The 20,103-nt window shown below is 39.4% G+C and overlaps 4 protein-coding genes across 5 annotated transcripts; 2 read left to right on the top strand and 2 right to left on the bottom strand.

Annotated features, from left to right (window-relative positions):
• Positions 1–6: 6 nt before the first annotated feature.
• Positions 7–3,411, bottom strand: aspdh (aspartate dehydrogenase domain containing). The gene is made up of 8 exons (XM_022756945.1): positions 3,325–3,411; positions 3,147–3,206; positions 2,827–2,971; positions 2,581–2,665; positions 1,898–2,047; positions 1,467–1,690; positions 1,241–1,380; positions 7–218 (listed from the first exon to the last, which is right to left on the bottom strand). The coding sequence occupies exons 2-8, from the start codon at positions 3,199–3,201 to the stop codon at positions 181–183; spliced, it is 837 nt and encodes a 278-aa protein (XP_022612666.1). The 5' UTR covers positions 3,202–3,206; positions 3,325–3,411; the 3' UTR covers positions 7–180.
• A 602-nt stretch (positions 3,412–4,013) lies between these two features.
• On the top strand, positions 4,014–5,936 carry LOC111230304 (lysoplasmalogenase-like). Its single transcript, XM_022756994.1, has 3 exons — positions 4,014–4,298; positions 4,454–4,697; positions 4,868–5,936. The coding sequence occupies exons 1-3, from the start codon at positions 4,248–4,250 to the stop codon at positions 5,317–5,319; spliced, it is 747 nt and encodes a 248-aa protein (XP_022612715.1). The 5' UTR covers positions 4,014–4,247; the 3' UTR covers positions 5,320–5,936.
• An 88-nt stretch (positions 5,937–6,024) lies between these two features.
• On the bottom strand, positions 6,025–10,484 carry hspbp1 (HSPA (Hsp70) binding protein 1). 2 transcript variants are annotated; one of them, XM_022756993.1, is made up of 8 exons: positions 10,142–10,484; positions 9,727–9,854; positions 8,867–9,086; positions 8,517–8,741; positions 8,202–8,357; positions 7,035–7,131; positions 6,819–6,930; positions 6,025–6,294 (listed from the first exon to the last, which is right to left on the bottom strand). In XM_022756993.1, exons 2-8 carry the CDS (start codon positions 9,844–9,846, stop codon positions 6,214–6,216), a joined length of 1,011 nt encoding a protein of 336 aa, XP_022612714.1. In that variant the 5' UTR covers positions 9,847–9,854; positions 10,142–10,484; the 3' UTR covers positions 6,025–6,213. The 2 variants fall into 2 exon arrangements, with proteins under 2 accessions (XP_022612714.1, XP_022612713.1); XM_022756992.1 differs by having other exon boundaries at positions 9,727–9,857; positions 10,142–10,483.
• A 354-nt stretch (positions 10,485–10,838) lies between these two features.
• tufm (Tu translation elongation factor, mitochondrial) lies at positions 10,839–14,980 on the top strand. The gene is made up of 10 exons (XM_022756931.1): positions 10,839–10,882; positions 12,038–12,084; positions 12,164–12,302; positions 12,470–12,636; positions 12,751–13,020; positions 13,168–13,300; positions 13,576–13,680; positions 14,062–14,213; positions 14,389–14,508; positions 14,788–14,980. The coding sequence occupies exons 1-10, from the start codon at positions 10,846–10,848 to the stop codon at positions 14,956–14,958; spliced, it is 1,341 nt and encodes a 446-aa protein (XP_022612652.1). The 5' UTR covers positions 10,839–10,845; the 3' UTR covers positions 14,959–14,980.
• The last annotated feature ends 5,123 nt before the right edge of the window (positions 14,981–20,103 follow it).

The raw sequence follows: 20,103 nt of genomic DNA, 5'->3' as shown, positions 1-20,103 counted from the left end.
TTTGTGTGCATGCACTTTATTAGAACACATATCCAGGGGTTTTCAAATTCTCAGTGACATACTGACCCACTGATCCACCATCCACACAACTTATCCAACATAAACCATCTAATGTACCAGGAATTTCGCAGTGGATTCTCTTCCTGTGTTGTAGGTTAGCCTCCGGAGTCCTCACCTGCCTCAACACAAGTAGACTCGGCCCCCGTGACCTTTGCAAACTGAGAAGAACAAGAAAGTAAAGGTTAAAACCAGAATCTCAATTACATGGCACTTATTTACACACACACACAAATTCAATTCTTACTTTTAATCTGTTTATTTTATCACAGATTTGGAATAAGGAAAGTAACTAAAAAGTCAAGTATTGTATTTAAGAACAATTTTGAGGTATGTGTACATACAATTATACTACATTTATTTTAAAGCTGAAGTTACCAGTTACTTTTTAGATTAATATTTAATTTAAAAACAAATGATAATATTATAAGGGGCTATGTATCGTTAAAGATTTAACCTTTTTGTTTGTGACCCCTTACAAAAAAACAGTGTCTGGTTGGGGCCTTTGTCACATTTCGGATGTCTAAGACCTGTTAGCAGTGTTCACCAAAGACATTTCCCCCCACAACCTCCGACTGCTTCATTTAAAAAGGTTTTTTTTTTTTTTTTTTAAAAAAAGGGAGAAAGTATTCAAATTTGTGTGGGAGAACTTTATTTTGTTTCCAACCCTCTTAATCATCTCATGATCCCTCAGATTTATCTTCTGACCATCAAGAGGAGGAGGAGGGAGACCAACTAGACTAAAATACTTCACTGAATATAAAATAGTAAAAACTAGCCACAATGGTAAAAAGTTCTCCTTATAACTTGATGCATGATTATTAACAATCTAAAAATTTAATATACAATAACATATCAGTCACAGGAGCCATTTTCTGCAGTAAGTACTTTTACCTTTGATACTTTAAGCATTATTACCATTTACTGTTAGCATTAGATTTTGATATCAGGACTGGTACATTTACTTAAGTAAAGGATCTGAGTACTTCTTCTACAGCAAAGCTACAGCTGGCAAAAAATTTCAGTAGAGGAGGAGCACTTATTCTTTTCAACCCTCCCTACCCTAGTTCAGAACTTTTGCTTGTTTGAAACAGTAAAAACTATTACAATGACGAAGAGGTGCCTTGTTGTGCTTTACATCAGGATCTTTGAGAAAGTGTTTGAAACAATACACTGGACTCACCGAGTAAACTATTCCAGAAGGAGTTGTATGTTGCACTGCCAGTTACAGCTCCGAGTCTGGCTGGGTTCCTCCTCACTGTGTGTACTGAGAAGCCGTCAGGCCCAGTCACCTCCACCTCCACCACATGATAATCACTCAACCTGTGGCATAAAGAGGTATGAGAGTGGATAATTCAAGCAGATGTGAAAGGCTTCGTCAAGTCAACCTGATTTTTAGTGAGACTCACGCTGTGTCAGACACAATCTCTCCCTGAACACCAGTAAAGCCGAGTGTTCCTGCTGCCACTGCTGCTGCTGCCATAGTGTTAACGTTGTTAGGAGCAAGTGGACACAACTCTGCCACTGAGCCTCTGAATAAAACCCGTCTGCCCTCTCCCTCCGTCCAGTGTGAGAGGATGTCTCCTGTCAGCCGGAAGCAGGATGGATGCTTGGACATTCTTATAAACAACGCCTACGCCAGAGAGAAGTTCAATCAGAACACAGTAATGATGACCAGAGACACTGACATGTTCTGTAACTCAAGCAAAAACAAAATCGAGTCAATACTGATGCTATTCAAGCCATTTTCATCTACAGAGCCGAAGTGAAAACAAAGCAGCTCACAGTCTAAACTTGCCTACTTGCATGCCAACTCCACACCGTACTAGCCCAGTGTTACCTTTAAGGCTCCACTATCATTGAGCCTCTGGATGTCCTGGCCTCCCCATAATGCACCACTGGGGACGTAGAGTGTCCTACCATACTGCTGAGCTGCTTGACGCAGCCTCTTGTTCAGATCAGCATCAGAGAGGGCAGAGGGAGAGCCCACCTGAGAGGAGGAGAAATAAAGGTATAAAACAGGATAAAACTATGATTAACCATATTGCGTGTTTTTATTTACTTAGTTTATTTAGCACTCACGAATTTAAACATCAGGGTTTAAAGTGGAAATATGTCAACATAAATTTTTACCAATAATCATGCATAGATACTGAAGATAATGAAGCCAGCATTGCTACCATGGAGAAACACATACCTTATCAGATACTGTAGTTGCCATAATATATTAGAAATCCCTCAAATATACCAAACCATTTAATAATGTTATCTCCTCATTAGAGTAGACCAGTGAAAGACCATTAAAACACCTTGTCATCTGCCTTACTCTTGTAGGAACATAAAAAGCAAAGACTGCAGATTTATCAAGGCAAATTGATCTGTCTCAATATTAAATACAACAAAATCCCTCACAAACATTGAGTTTTATATAAAAAACTGTTAATACAGAGTTTTTTGTTTAGAAAAATAAATCAATAAATTGCTTTTGCACTCAACTCCCATACAAACAGATGAGATGCTCACCATGAAATGAGACTGAGACAGGAAGTGAAGCCCAAATTCTTTCACTATCTGAGGATGGCACACTTCTACTATCACATCACATCGCCTGTAAAGCACAGTGTTTAGTCTTAGAAAGATGTCATGCAGCATTAGACACATGTTGTCTGTATGGTAGTACTGTGTTTTGCATTTGAGTTTTTTTTATTGCAGTGTTTGTGTGTGTGTGTGTGTGTGTGTGTGTGTGTGTGTGTGTGTGTGTGTGCGCACCTGTCTGCAAAAGATGATAGATCACCAAGTATCAGTTCGTCAGGGACTAAACCTTTGAGCTTGTCAGAATTTCTGTTCCAAACAAAAGCCAGAGTGAAACCAAGAGCAGCTCCATCTTGAAGGATCCTCTTCACCAGGTACTGTCCTAAAACACACACACACGAATGCACACACGAATGCACGCACGCACGCACACGCACGCACACACACACACACACACACACACACACACACGCAGATTGTTGATATGAGGAAGGATTCATGAATTTAAGCAAAGTATTCAAAGAGTGTGTGTCTTGGGTTTGGAGGGGAGCTCCAACCTAGATGTCCATATCCTACGACTCCAATCCTTAGGGAAGAAGAGCTGGTTGCCATGTCCTCTGCAGAGGAAGCAAACATGCTGATAAAAGCAACTGCAACATACTTTCATATCTCATCTCCCTCAATCTCCTCTTAACCAATCTAACATATCGTCACTACATTTATTGCTCTACTCACTTGATAATCCCACACGCTTCCGGAGCTGTGTGTCTCCCAGCTTGAAGCACAACTACTGGCCCACGACTCTAAGAATTATGGGAAAACACAGTACAAAGTTTGACTCAGAGAGGCCACGGTTAATTATTGTCTGTTCTTCTGTCTGTGGAAATATCTCATGCAGGGCTCCTCCTCCATTCATTTAAACAATTTCAGTTTCAGATACATTCAGAGTCAGTTGTAAAGTGTAAGAAAACTAAACATGCACAATGCAACTGTGTGCTTCATTTCAAGAAAAATCAAATATATTGCTTTATGTCTAAAGCTCTGTTGTTGCACAGATTGTTTTCTATTAGAACATCATGCGGTGTGGCTCTTTCCTTTTTGGAGAAACGTGAAGCAGTGTGGCCACCTAGTGAACATAGGCAATGCAATGTGAAATTCATTTTTTAATCTTTTTAAAATCAATTTTTGATCACAACCCCTACAAATGAGTCATATATTACATATTACACAGATACTGACAAATAATCCTAAAGTTCAATTGTAAAGAAAGAAACCATAACCAGATGTGACAGTGCGCCATACACAGTTATTTACCCAGTTCAACTTTGCCCTTCAAGTGTTGATGTCACCAGTGTATTCCACCTGGACAGGTCAAAGGTCAGCTGTTTGCCCATGAGAACTCAAAACAGGGAGAACATTGATTATCAGAGAGCAATCAGACAGCAAGGATCAGACCAAAGTTCATTGCTGTGAAATACCAACAGACCGAGACTGGGAGACGCTGCAGGGATTCGAGACAAGGGGAACAGGAGAACAACACAAGAACACTGAGGATTATATGTGTTGGTAACCGAGAAGAAAATACAAGGTGCTTAACAAGACAGGTTCATCCAACTGAGACATCTGTGAGAACCCACGTCAGTGCTGAATCTGAGAAGATGGACATCCTTGAGACAGATGCCTATGACAGGAGGCAAAAGAGAAATATGGTACCTGAAAACCATTTACTGCTACTTCAGAGTTATTTATGTTACTTACTACAACCTTTTCGACAAGAATTAAATTGTCTAAAATCATCATCAATCTAGAAAATTCAAGTTGGAACATATCTCCGCCTTTCTTTCTTCTCCTCCCTCTCTGTCAGTCCTGTGCCCTGCTTTTCTCCCTCTTGCCTTTCTTTTTGTCCGCAGCTCTGTATTTCTACATGTGGACTCCAGACTCGCCCATGTCCATCATGTCCGCAGGTGTGAAATCAGCACCAATCCTGCTATTGGCTGCAGCAGTGCTGAGTTGGAATGGAGGTCAGAGTGTCCTGGGAGTTGTAGGAGGACTGCTCTTCTCTGCTCTTGGTGACTGTTGCTTGATATGGCCTGAGCTTTTTCTGCACGGTAAGAGCCTAGTTTGTACAGGAGTGAAGCACAAATTTTATAGAAGCAAATTACAATACAGTAGACACCATTTTCTCCATTACTAGTCACTAGTTATAACAAAAGCTGTAATTAATTTATTTTGCTCATTTGTTTTCGTATATCCTCAACATGTCACACATCTGTTTCAGGAATGGCTGCATTCGCTGTGGCTCATCTGATATACTCACTCACCTTCCTCTCCAGTCGTTATTCAACATATTCCTCTTCCTCCTGGACCCGTTTTCTGTATTTGATCCTGTTCATTATAGGAGGAGGTTTCTACATCTACCTATATCCATTCCTGAAGAAGGCACCAGACTCAGATCTACTAGTTCCAGCAGTGGGGGTCTACGTATTCTTAATCACTCTTATGGGGACATTAGCTATTAGAACTGGCCAGGCAGCAACACTGTTAGGAAGTTTGACCTTCATGGTGTCTGACATCGCACTGGCTCTGCAAGTTTTCAAGGTGACGGCACCAATGGAGCATAGCCATGTCATTGTAATGGTGACATATTATTTGGCACAGCTACTAATCGCAGTGGGTGATATAAAGGCAGTTGAAAACAATGATGACTTCTCAAAATGGAAGAGGTCCTAAACAGCATCTCTGGGGTCTGAACAATCCTCCTCACATGTACTTATTTGATGAAATCCTAATAATACAACTGAGTACTTCCTGTATGTGTTGGATTTTTTTTTTAAAGAACCCATCAAATAAAAGGAAAAGAGATAAAAACAACAAGCACAGTTCTCCGACTGGTGCACTACTTCAAAGATTCACAACCGGGAAAGATGGAGAAAAAGAGCATCTTGCAACACAAGATACATTATTATGAGTTTCCTGTTTGTATTTCATATTTCAATTATCACACTGGTAGTCATATTTTGTAACATTTTAAAACATCACACATCTACAAACAAGACTGATAGAAACTCAGTGAATATCAGTTTAGAATAACATCTGTATTCTCCAATTTGAGAGAAAATGTTTTAATCAGTGATTTGGACATCCATGTTTTTGTGTAGGTTGTGCATGTGGTGGTGATTGTTTTCCACTTGTCAGCTGGCCATTGTATGTATATAAATACCATTTGGTTTGTTAATAATAAATAAATATGGTGTAAAAAAATAAAAAAATAACAATGTCTGTAATTCTGAGCCATGTTTTTAGAGACAAACAACTGAAAGTAAATGAAAATACTTTAGCTCAGAGACAATTCAAATAGTGGATACTATATGTACTACCTGTAATGGAGATGCTTGGTTTTAGAAGATATGAAGAACTGAAAGCACTGGACTGAAATGACTGGAAAAAGTATTTTATACATTACAGTTATTTACACAGTAAAATCCAGCTCCTGGAGTACATGCAAAATATGGACAGTAATTGTCATAACAGAAAAGGACGTTGCTTAACATCCATGATCCAGGTCATCAAACATCTTCTGTTACATCTTACACTAATACTAAAACAGGTGAGGAACATAAGACTTCAGCGATCCATCCCATTGTCATCTGACTGCTGCCCGCGAAAACACATTACCCTCAAGCGGTCACAGAAGTCCAGTTCTTCCTGCGGTAAACAAAAATGTGACTTTAAAAGATGTTTCCTGGACAGGGATTAAGCCTATACTATGAATATCTTTTGACCAATATTTTGGTTTATTAATTTGGTTAAATATTGGCCTTGAATTTTCAACCACTAAAGCTGCAGTAGGCAGTCATTTTTTGGTGTCAATGGGCAAATCACCTTTCAGCATATTGTAATTCAAGTGGTCTGAGAGCAAAGTACATGCCTGCACCTCCTCCTGGCTCTGTTTTCATGCATTAGAAAATTTAGCCCATGACGAGACTTTCACCAATCACAGGTCTTTTTAGAGCGAGAGAGAGTGTTCCTATCGGCTGCTCTACAAATGCAGATGCGTGTGCACGTCTCATCAGATAGATATGTGTCAATAATAGTGAATTGTTTCAGAGATGGAGTGAAATTGCTGTACTTCTCCTGGACAGGTAACAGTCTGCTAACTTCATTGGCCTGTAATTTCTAAATGTGTTGTAGTGGTTGTTGTATTTTGCTAAAGGCTCAGTATAAACTACCTGACTTTCTTCCTTTCCTTGGAGCTCTCTGGCTCGCTGTCTGAGTAGCTCCTCCAGACCCAGAGCAGGATTCATGCAGTCTTTGAGCCCCTGTGGACAGTCCTCCACCAGACTAGACACACATAGAAACAAGGATGACCATGATTACTAATGTGAACCATGAATTAATGTAAACTTGTCAGTGCTGAAGACTGAAAGACTGGCAGTGTTTCTTACCAACACAAGGCACCAAGCACATGCTCATGAAAAGGTGAGTGAGGTGTGCGGAGAACAGATACCAGCTGCTGTACCATACCCATGGAGACAACTGTGTCTGCAGGAAGCAGGAAACAGGGTTTAGATATATCAGGCACACAATGAATAAAGCATCAGCATCATCAGTTCAGGAAAGAAGCAATCTAACATTGTCAGTGCTACCATTCTTAACAAGGCAAAGTCTGACTGACTGGAAAAACATCACTTAAACACTTAATGTTTATGTCTGAGTGAGGGATACAGTGTAGCTTAAGTGTGGTATTATCAGTGTAGGGGTGAATAGGGCTGAAAGTGAGCATAGATAGGGATTGTACCAGAATGCTGTTGTGGCACAATTTGGTGTGATCTATTCCATTAACTGCATGGCTCTCTTTTTTATCTACATTAAACTAGGAAATCTTCATTGAAATTAAAAATGGCTTAGAAATACAGCATTAACAATGTGTTACAAACAAACAACATAAGACAGAAAACACAAAATATGCCACAAAAATCAAACAAATGCAATCATGAATAAAATAAAAAACCTAAACTTAAAAACAACCTAAATGGCACCTTAAAACAACACAGGAGTGTCTAAAACCACAAAAATAACTACAGTCTACTCTGAATTACCCCAAAACATTAGCAGCCAGTAGATGATTTTAATTCACTAAGAGAATAGCTGACGACAAACAACATAGCTATTCACAGACTTTATATAATATAGATTCACATAGATGAATGTGTGCCAGTGCACTGATCTGGGGGAGGATAGAGTGAACCAGTTGGCCTGAGTGTATAAAGACCAGTGATATGTGAGAGCTTTACTATTACGTTATTAAACTGGTTTACTGACACTACAAGCTGATGATCTTCTATAATTAAACTGTAAAATGAAGAACCGTGTCCTTCACCGCCAAAATGGAGGTCCCTTTCTAACAACAGCTAGAGAAGATAAAAGCAGAGATCAGTTTTATTTTCTAAGCTCATTTTTATTCATATTTAGTTGCTTTTTACTACTGATTGCAAGGTTGAAGGACTGTATGATGGTCTGACTATCATCTTTGGGGCTTTTTGATTGCATTATCACATTATCTGCTTAGTATAAAAGGCACTGTGCAGTTTAAATGCCTCTCTCATTCATACCTTTCTGTTCAGGATGTGACGTGAGCAGGTTGAGCAGAAGGAAAGCTGACTTGGTCCTGACCTTCTCATTCTCAGACTGCATGCCTCGCATTAACACTGAGAAACCATCATGGGAGAGGAAAGCCTGGAGACCTGTCTCCTGCTCTCGGACCAGACCTAAAGTCACAACAGGATACAGTTACAGTTTTATTCTGAGATGTACTGCATGCTGAATGTCAGCCTGCATGAATGCAGACAGCATTTCAATTTAGTTTAAATGTTAAATGGTAAATTGTTGCAGCACCGTCTACCTGTGAGTTAACTTGAGATACTCACATGAGACAGCATAAAGGGCTTTTACTCTGACAGTGGGGTGGGGGTCTGAGTCCGTCAGCTGCAGCAGCTTTGGCAGTGCCTCCATGCTAAGCAAGTGTTCCTGCACTTGGGGCATGTTCTGTGCACAGGAAGCGATCAGCTGGGCAGCACGCCACCTTAGCCCACTTTGGACATGACACAGATACTTGGAGAGGCACAACTCCAGCCCACCCAGAATCATTAGGTCTGTGAAGCAGAGGAAGAGAGGACAAGTTCAGGACAGAGAAAACAAACTGCATTTGTACTTATTACCTCCGTATAGCCACTCCAGGTTATATCAAATATCAAATACAATACCATTTAATACAAACCTCTAGCATTGTCCAAGTTCTCACACAACTCTGACAGCATCTCAAAGGCTGATTCTCGCTCATCTTCATCCTCCTCTTCATCCCTCTCCTCCTCTCCCTCTCTCTCACTTTCACTCATTCCCTCTTTGCATAGGACTGCCAAGCACTGCTTCATCTGCTCCACTTCATCCATTGGCCCTTTGCAAACTTCTGCAAGAGCTTCTCTCAGCCATGTTTTCCTCTGGAACAAAGGAGCGTGATAATGTTTCTCAATTACCTTTGATGCAAGGTGGTGGTCATTATGGGTCCAAATAAAATTAAAAAAAGTACTCAGGCAATCATAACTGTCTCACCCAAACCTATCTTTTTAAAATCAAATTAAAGAGTAACTGATCTAGGCCTAAATGGACTTCATTTTGGAAAGGGGTTGATTTCAGAGGAAGTAATGGATGACGACAGAATAGCTGTCTTTTACAATTTCCCACAGACTGAGTTGCCATATTCAAATAGCTTATTTTGGCTGACCATTATCAAGAAAACCAAAATATATTCAAATTTGGGGGGAAAGTGTGAAACCGGTGAGTTAAAGCAATTAATAAATTATCTAAATAATAGCTGATTAATTTTCTGTGAATTGACTAACTGTTTAAGCTCTACTCATCTATAACATATTCTATATATACTGTCAAGTACCATCATAATGTTAAGGAACACATGCTAGAATTTTCACTATAAAAAAAAACAAAAAAAAAACATGTTACATGTCTTTATCAAACTGCTCTTATGTCCTGAGGTGAACTCGGAAGTCTGGACCTAACAAGGTGTAATGTGTAGTATCTGCCCAAAGCCTTCTCAGGTTTGACATTTATAATGGCACTTACCTCCTCTGACATGGGTTCAACAGGGGTAGGTCCCTCTGCAGCTGATCCAGCCTCTACTGCCAGCTGCAGAACCCCCTGAAGATTTTGCGGATATCTTCTGTTCTGATTGTTTTCTGCCATGATGTGTACTGCTGGAAAAAAAAAAGTTGAAAAATGAGTGTGGATTTCAGAAACGTAGCAGTCAGCTTTTTGACTTAATCCACAAGTTTACCTGGCTCTACTCTGCTGAGGCTTAGCACTACTTCCAGGACAACAGTTAGGAACAGCTAATTAGTTTCCACCAGAGTTATACTAACTAACAAAAACAACATTAACACAGAGGCTTGACATATCTAACATGCTAGCATTAAAGATTCACACTTTGCTACGGATACCATTTAATGACGTTAGCAGAATTAGATTATTCTCAACTCACCTTTTCAAGAGTCCTGTACAAATGAGTTGAATAAATGGATACACGGGTTCTGCTTGATTTAGGAACAACTTTACTCCCCCTGTAAACACAGAAACATGAATATGCTAGAACATTCTAGCTAGCACGAGTGGCAAGGAGGCTGCCATTTTTTACCGTAAATGTTGAACTAAATCGGCATGCAAAAGGGTTTCTTTCCGTGCTCTTTTCTCTGCACAGGGTCATTTTTGTCCTCGCATTTCCTACGTCAATTTAGTCCTTCAAAAATTACAATATAGTACAACTGACAGCAGTACGACAACGTAATTTAAAAGTCACAACGGCAAGCTTGATCATATCAGCGTATTTAAGGTAAATCAGTGACGTTTGCACGAGCGACATTCAGAGACTATTAGTCAAAGTAAGAGAACTACCTCATAATAATCCCAGAAGAACCGTGTCAAATATGCAATATTATCTGTTACAATGTATGTGACAATTTACATGTTATTATCGCTTATTATTTTATATGTTAAAATACACGACTGATAAATAGTATAAAATTTCAACACCAATAATACCAACATCTTACTTCCTTATTTGGTATTAATCTCAACAACTTTAAAACTCTATTTTGCATCGACGTTTTGCTGCTTTAAGCAACAGCTTTGGAGTTGGCCGGATACTATCTTGGTCTCGATCATCTTTGGTTTGTCTAACCATTGAAGATGGCGGCGCTTGTGGGGTTGCGAGCATGTTTCTCCGGTAAAATTGTTTAATTACTTAATCTGTCTCTGTGTGCATTTCTGACAATTGTGGACTCACAATGCCCTGTTTTATTATGCACATAATAGGATAGGTTGATTGTACCCATAGAAATATACGAACATGTACAAAAAGATGATGCTGTCTCTTCTGATAGCAGAGCAAGGTCACGTTACCACTGAATGTTAGCTAACGATACATCTAGCAGAAGATAACGTCTGGCTGCTGAACAGTTATTAAAATAATATTTATATTAAAAGCAGCTGGGCAGGTACCGAAGTCTTCTCTAACTGTAACTAACAGCAGCTTATTTGAGGGAGGATGACACAGTCGAGTTCTCCCCTCTGGTTCAAAGGGTTTGTTAGCTTACTTTCAGCTGCTGCAGAGCTGCTTGAAACTGCAGATGTAACTTGCATGGTTTTATAAACTGATTCAAAACTCTGAATTAGTCCTATTCCCGTCATCAGTACATTATGATGGACATTTATCAATGCATGTGCCTTGCAGCTTTAGATTCCCAGTTATGTTTATATAACAGTGTTTATTATTTTTAAATAAAATGAATGTAGCTTATGTGACCCTCTCATAAAGGAATGTAGTACATTCCTAGAAGACAACTAGTAGTTATGGTTGTGGCCATGAATTAATAATATAATTTCGTAGTAAAATGTGACTGAAGCAAAAGTCCATTCAGAGTCTGATTATTTCAGAGGTCCTCAAATTAATTTTTCCTTAATAGTTGCCTATAGAGCGCCAGATTTTCCATCCCAATGTGAGAGTTGTGACTTTGTGGTTTCGAACTCTGGGAGAGATTTGGATCGGATAGTTCGCAAAGATGTGTGAGGCACTCATTGCTAATAGGGTGTGGGAGGCATCTCTATTAAGAGATGTCTGCACTGATTGAAACAGATATAGAGGGAACAACAAAACGTTCAGTCCCTTACAGCCTGCTGGCCAAATTGAGTGGGTGTTGTGCATGAATGTATTTTGCACTGAGACTGAAAGAGTAAAATAATAGTTTAATGTCAGTCGTGGGCCTAAAATACCTTCACAAAGTTTCAATGCTTGTATTGTGACAAAAAAAAAAACAGTTTATTACAGCATCAACTACGTTATTTGTTTTTAAATTCTCATATTTTGATTCTTTCTTCTTAGCCCTTCAGCTCTCTTCACCAAGCCTCCTGCACAGCTCCTACAGATTGGTGAGTATGCACACAAACTGCAGTCTACCAACTGTTTATTATTTATTTTCTAACTGTATAACTTTGTCTTTGTCTGTAGTGTGCTGTGCCTCTGAGTCGGCGAACCTTTGCTGCAGAGGCTAAGAAGACATACAACCGAGACAAGCCCCATGTGAATATTGGAACAATTGGCCATGTTGATCACGGCAAGACCACCCTGACTGCAGCCATCACAAAAGGTAGAATCATTGATGTCCAAGCTTTTGCTCTCGCCCAAATGAATGTAAATCTGACACATTTAATAACTGAATTAAGCCCAGAGCATGAATTCCTTACACTGACCTCTGACCTCCTTAGTTTTCTAGTGCCAAAACATGATCTGAGTGATGTGACCTCCCTTCTTTAGTGCTTGCCGACGCTGGTGGTGCTCGTTACAAGAAGTACGAAGACATTGACAATGCCCCTGAGGAGAAGGCCAGAGGAATCACCATTAATGCCTCTCATGTAGAATACACCACAGCCAACAGACATTACGCTCACACAGACTGCCCTGGTCATGCTGACTATGTCAAGGTAATCAGCAATTTTTTTCCACCTGCATGCAACCAGACCAAGAAAACACTGAATATGATGCAGCCTCATTGTCATTTTGAACTTATTAGAATAAGGTCCGCTTTCCTTTTTCAGAATATGATTACAGGCACAGCTCAGATGGACGGCTGCATCCTGGTGGTGGCAGCCACCGATGGCCAGATGCCTCAGACACGCGAGCACCTCCTGTTGGCCAGGCAGATTGGTGTCGAGCATGTGGTGGTTTTCATCAACAAGGCCGACGCTGTGGAGGACAAGGAGATGCTGGAGCTGGTGGAGATTGAGATCCGCGAGCTGCTCACAGAATTTGGCTATGATGGCGAGAACACACCTGTTGTAATAGGATCTGCCCTCTGCGCCCTGGAGGTGAGGACATACTGGCAGTTGATAATTTCAGTGGGGTTTGATCAATTAGCTACTTCAGTCAGCAAAAGAATTAGCCAAAATTTGACTAACTGCAGAACATTTGATGTGATGTGATTGAATGTTTTTTCTTTCTTTGCTCCATCTCAGAACAAAGAGCCTGAGCTGGGTGTGAATGCAGTGATGAAACTGCTAGAAATTGTGGATTCTTACGTTCCTCTGCCCAAGAGAGAGCTGGAGAAACCCTTTCTCCTGCCCATTGAAGGGGTTTATTCTATCCCAGGTAAGGAAATACTGAATGCATAGAGCTCTTGCTAACACTGATCTGTAAGGCTAAACCCAGTTTGAGGACAAATATTGGGGATGTTAGTTTCTCATAATAAGATTGTAACTTTTCTTTGTTGTAGTTCCCTGTGTAAAGTGTTTAAGCTTTAGTGGCAAAATATTATCTCTGTAAAATGCTGTATCCCAAGATTGCAGACATTTGTCTCAAAGTTGTGATGCACTGAGACAGTTGATGCTGATGTCTACTTGAGGGTTATCAATTGTGTTTTTCAGGCAGGGGCACGGTGGTGTCAGGCACCATGGAGAGGGGTATCATCAAGAAAGGAGACGACTGTGAGTTTATAGGTCACAATCGCAGCTTCAAGTCTGTGGTTACAGGTGAGTGAAAGAGAAAGCTCTACATTAAAACACCAATGAAGGAATTCCTTTTGAAAGAATGGTAAATAATATCATAAATTGTTGAATTTATAATTATTTATGAAAGGTGGCCCAATACATTGCTAAGACACTTTCTTGTGTTTTTTTTTTTCTTGAATGTCTCACTTGTTTGTGTGCATCAGGAATACTTTTGAAAGTGGCCTCAAGCACTCAATAGGTTATAAGAAGAAGCTTGTTAACATTATATGTGTAATTGCAGCTGATTACTAGGACAAGTTAGGTTGTGTGTCTGATGTACTGGTGTGTCCAAACATGTTATATTGTATGAGTGTTGGTGTATAGACAAGTATCTGACCTTGCTGTCTGTCCTGTCTGGCTCAGGTATTGAGATGTTCCACAAGTCTCTGGATCGGGCAGAGGCAGGAGATAACTTGGGTGCTCTGGTCCGAGGCCTGAAGAGGGAGGATGTGCGCAGAGGGATGGTGATGAGCAAACCAGGATCCATCATGCCTCACCAGAAAGTCAAAGCCCAGGTCTGAGAGAACAAAGATACAGATAGTTGTCATTGACTCCTTTGTAAAAATTTCTGAACAATCAGCTAATCTAAATGGCTCATTTTTACCTAGAGATGGGTCAACAGTCACATCTTTGACCAGCCACATGTGTGTTTGTATGTGTGTGGACATATATGTGCTTCTTGTCTTACAGGTGTACATTCTGAGTAAAGAGGAGGGAGGCAGACATAAACCGTTTGTCACCAACTTCATGCCCGTTATGTTCTCTCTCACCTGGGACATGACCTGCAAAGTCACTCTGCCTGCTGACAAGGTGTGTGTGTGTGTGTGTGTGTGTGTGTGTGTGTGTGTGTGTGTGTGTGTGTGTGGTGGTGTAGATGTGTCCAATCGTGTGTGTGTGTCACATCAAATCTGTAAATGAGGATATGGCGGTGGCATACAGTAGTTTATTAAAAAGCATAAAACTCTTAAGTTTTCCCAACATAAACTCTTGTACTGTTCAGCTTCTCACATTTGTAAACAGCATAGTACAACAACAGGATTTTAAAGAATAGCAACAACTCTCCTATTTGTTGTTCTTGTCTTGTTTCAGGAAATGGTGATGCCGGGAGAGGACACTTCCTTGACTCTGACGCTCCGTCAGCCAATGGTTCTGGAGAAAGGCCAGAGGTTCACTCTGAGAGACGGAAACAGAACCATCGGCACCGGCCTGGTCACAGACATCCTGACTTATACAGATGATGACCAGTGCAACTGGGGCTGAAGGGAAACTCTGTAGAGCTAGGGATTGGGGGGGGGGGGTTGGGGGTCGGGCTGGGCAGGTGGGTGTCTGTCTCTGGTCAAATCAGTTAATTAATTCAAGAAATGTACAAAAACATAAACCCATGCACAGGAACAGGAGTGGTGTCAAAAGCATGCATGGTTTTGTTCCACCCAACCAAAATACCCGTTTAGCACTGTCTTTGACCAGACTGTCAAAATTGTCATTTACGTAATAAAATGTAATTATTAATAAAAACGCATCCTTTGTTTTGTGGGTACTGCTCACCAGATGATTCTCCAAAATGCCGAAAAAACATAACTTCACAAGGAATTAAAACCTGTATGGTCAAATTCATACAAAAATCTTTGTGTGCAAATCTGTGGCTATAGGCTGAAAATGACAGCTGCCTGCCACTGCATGTTATAAGCTGTTTATGCCACATGAGGGCAGCAAAGAAGCTCCAAGAGTCTCCTTTCAGGTCTGTAGCAGTAGTTACGATGTCAAAATGATTATTAACGCAATATCACACGAGAGGGAGTGATGTACTGAATATCAGCACGGCTGTGATGTCTTCTTCGGTAATGGGCCTGTAACTGACCGAATTACAGCTGTATGTCAGTACAACATCACGACCTCGAGTGTGATATTGCTTTAATACATTTTATACTTTTATACATAACAGTTTTAGAAGTACCATATTTAATAAGCAACGACAAATTAGGATTTTTATGGGCCTAGTTCCGCAACTGGACTGGTACTGGACTGTTGCGAATTAACACAAAAACATTTTCTAGACCTGCACAGTGCACACTAGCTTGCCACTTTGTCTACACGTTACCTCAGGAGTGCGCTGAAGTATCCAGGCTTCTTCCCTTCATCGTCTTCTGACGACCACACATCATTTAATTCAAATGTCATTTCTGTAAATATATTTATCTTTGCGGTGCAAAGTTTGTTACAGGCTAACATAGATAACGACCGTCAATGTAACACTAATTAACGGTTAATGGAACACCTGTGAAGCGGAGTGATACAAGTAGTTAAAAGTCCTAGCGCTGTTATACGCTATCAGCGCTCATGGAATGCCTCTCATCCAATCAAATTACTTGGTCGGAACTAACTGTTGTATAATTGCTGGATATTTGGGCTCTTCTAATGTATTAAAATCTCTATTATTCTGTACAGTATTTATCAGTGTTGGGACTCAGCACCTGGACAAGACAGGTGTGTGTGTTTTTTGTACGCCAAAAAATTATCGTGAAAGGCCTCAAGAAGTTAATGAGAATGTGTTCCTTGTCTGTATTGTTTGTTAATATAAAATAACTGCAATCCAAATAAAACCAGTAGGCCTAGCTGGATGCAGTTACTCTACAGTTTGTGGTTGGGCTATTTTCTGATTATCATCTCCATTAGCTTTCTAGGTGTAGATGTTTTGACGAAGTGTATTTAATTTTTCTTTTTTTCATTTATGTTTACACATGTTGCACTAATACAGACAGGCATTTAATGCAGATGCCAAATGCTCATATTACTGTCTGTCTAACAAATGTTAACTGGTCCATCAGGGGTTAAACGACTCTCAGCTTGATTTGTATGTTACAACATGGGCAAACTCAAATACACCTTGTAGTAAAATGAAATATTGTTTTGTTTTTACACCTATATAAACTGTCCTTTGCTCCTATCACAGTCTTTTCAATAAAAGTTATAATACAGTCACAATGATATTCAGCTGAAACCTAGAAACCAACAATGTTCACCGGTAAGAGGTGAGCTAAGGCTAAACAGGACACCTCTGTTAGAGAACAGAGACAAACAGCAGCAGCCTGAAAGAGAAATAATCCTTTGAAGTGAAGATATGACATTGGCGATTTAGATGTTGCCAAGGGGTTTTTGATAAGTCTTAATAGTTTGTGACTGTGTCCTTTCATGGATCATTTCAGTGTGGTAAGCCAGGCTGACAGGAAGTCCTCCAGTTGCTCTGTGTTTGCTGTAGGTATTTGAGTCAGTTCCTCGTGTAATCCAATCAGCCTGTTGCTGTAATCAAATACTGTATGTCTGCAGGAGTGGAGACTGGAGCAGCTAGTACTACTGAGTGATGTGCTCAGCTGGAGGATGCGTCTCTACAAGCAAAATTACTTAAAGAGATAGAAGAGCTGACAGTAGACAGTCATATATACTGGTGGCCATTGACACTGGTCTTAACTGCCTCACAAGAGTGACGATCCCTTAAATGTGATTCAAATCAGTGTTCAGTTTCTTTGAACCTGTGAGTCACATTTGCTGATTCATCTACAAACGATCTCCTGGCAGTCGGGAGATATTTGTGCCTCTCATCAAACTACTCCGTTCATATGTTGCTGATTTTGACAACATCCTCACAGTGTGCAGACACAGCAGAGAAAGGGGAAACATTACACTGCCTGCTTATAGCATTATTAGTTTGGCTGTCTAAATAATAGAGGAAAATGCAACATTTAACAATATATATAAACAAATAACAAATACTTTAACTATTATTATTCATACTGCAAGTGAATGAAATGTAAGAAAATGTAAGACAATAAGGACCTTTTATGCGTTTTTAAATGCATTTGTCAACGTCTTATGTGAATCATCTGTAACAAATAACGAATGATATAGTATAGTAGTATAGTAGTATAGTATAGTATAGTAGCATATAGTAATATGATCAGTTGTAGAAGTAGTAATAAGAAAAATAAAAATCCTACTCAAGTTTTAGAAGAATGGCCCTTGTGAGCACTATATTTTCATAATATAGATTATTAATACTGATGCTTGATTGTTTAAGCAGCATTTTACTGCTGTAGCTGGTTAAGGTAGACATGCTTTTAATCATTTTATATACCACTCATGGTCACGAGACCAATCTGGATGGTTGAGAGATTAATCCATGGAGTCAGAAAGAAGAAAATTCATAGTTCATGTTCATTTTATGATCTTAACTTATGTTATAGCTGTAAATTTTTAATCTGAAAAGTAACTAGCAACTGCAGCAGTGTGAATTTAGTGGGGTGAAAGTATATTTCCCTGTGAAATGTTGCGTAGAGAGTAGAAGTATAATGCTGCATAAAATATTATACTGGGTAAATACTATACTAATAAAGGCCAGCTAAATGGTAAGTAGACATTTATAAATAGTTTTAAACCCACCTGTGAATGAATACTGTGTTTTTATTAATTGTTTATACACTAGTTCATGTTTTTAATATTAATTATTGACAAATGCACTAATTAACACTTAATATTTCCTTATATCAGGTTATAACTACATTATAGTGTTTTAACTATTTATTGAATGTTAATATAATGTATGTAAAAGTGAAATAACGGAGTTTAAGTGAAGTAAAAACAGACATTTCTCTGTACATTTCTGTACTTTCATTTTTCAAAAATTCTTTTTAAAGTAATGAAAAATTCTCACAGACTCCATTGCACAGGTTCACTTAGGGCAGCCAGACAATATAGTTTCAATTACAGTCTAATCCACCCTGATTCTAAAACCAGTTTCCGCTCTCAGTCTTTCCTAGTCAGGGCGGGGTTTTCCTACCAGGGATCTTCCATTCACAAATTCACTTCTCCAACCTTTAAGCTGTCTACACCCATCAAAACAATAACATGAGACTGTCTCACCTATCTGATTTTGCTGTGGAAAGATTGATATAATATCAAGAAGATGCTAAGATTGGTTTCCTTGACTTGTTCTGTCTTGATTAGATTTCATATCCCCCAGACCAAGGAGGGCAAGATTAAAGGCACATTTCCCGCCATTTTCAACATGAATGCTCACTTCCCAAGACAATGACTGATTGTGACAACAAACTCTTTACATCGTTCCTTGCCTAAATGAGTGGTTATATTCCCATAAGAAACACATCAACTGATAACAATACACATTTTCTCAGTTTATCTATGACGATAATTCACCACAGCAGAACATGCAGATGATGTGTATTAAAACTGCTCCAGAAAGACATATTTTTGTCTGCAGCTTTCATCTACATCTTTTATTACAGCAGGTAACCAGCGAAGAAGACTTTGTTTTGGGAGCTTTTGGGGTTTGTTTTTTGAGAGACTATTTGACCTAATTGACCTACAGAACCAAATGTCCACACACAAAAAAAGAATATATTTACTGATGTTTGTTTTCATAACAACATTAAATTACATTCTCCTGTGTGGGCTGAGAGACATTTTGGCAGACAGAAATCTTGGGTTTAATCTAACAATTTTCAAACTCCAGTGAGATCAGTCTTCATCAAGTTAGAGAAGATGAGACTTTGGAGATGCACGAGTCAACGGCAGAAAACATCTAGGTCTAAATATCTGTTATGGCTCAAGGAAAGGAAGTGCAGCTGTTGCATCATGTTACTTTTTTTTCCACCATCCACCTCCTTCTGGCAGCTGTGGGAAACCAACAAAGAATAGAGCCGCTGCAATTAAGGCTGTATTTGCCTCTCAACAACCCACTCTGCATGATGGAAGACTGACCCTCCACGGCTTCTCATCCTCCAACACTGCAGAGTGGGTGGGAAGCTTCCCAGTTTATTCTCAGTGCTCCTTCCATCACACAGCACAGAGGAAACAGCACTCTTAAAAGTAAGAATTATACATTTATTTGGCACTAAGATAAAATCCTGAAAATTAAAAACATGAAAGGGGAGAACAGTTCATTCTACTAAAATGTCACTGTGACAGACTTGTTGTTGCCAGGATAACTCGCACACCCACTCGTTAGCTCTTTAGCTGACAGGTCATAAATTAAATGGTAATTGAATTAAACTAGATCTAGATAGCATTAAGCTTGGATAGACATCCCACCAACGCATAGACACAATGATACTACTTTGTACATTTTACAGTTTTACAGGAATTTCTACTTATCAGTAGAACCTTTGATTAAGCGTTTGAAAGAGAGTTGAAGAGAGTGAAAACAACCTGTTATACTATTGATAATTTTACAGTAAATATCCCGGCCTGTTACTAAGTTGTAAAACTTTATCTATTTTTAAATTTAAAAAAAAACAAAAAACTGTCAGCTGATATAAATTAAATTTAGTATCATGTTACACAAACAGTTAGCCCACCCTGATTTCTGACAATATTTACCAAAGCTATTCTAGG

The sequence above is a fragment of the Seriola dumerili genome, unplaced genomic scaffold (assembly GCF_002260705.1).
Source record: "Seriola dumerili isolate Sdu_G_001 unplaced genomic scaffold, Sdu_1.0 BDQW01000260.1, whole genome shotgun sequence".
Lineage (NCBI taxonomy): Eukaryota > Metazoa > Chordata > Actinopteri > Carangiformes > Carangidae > Seriola > Seriola dumerili.
The sequence above is the reverse complement of the archived record's forward strand: the minus strand, read 5'-3'. Positions and strand labels throughout refer to the sequence as shown.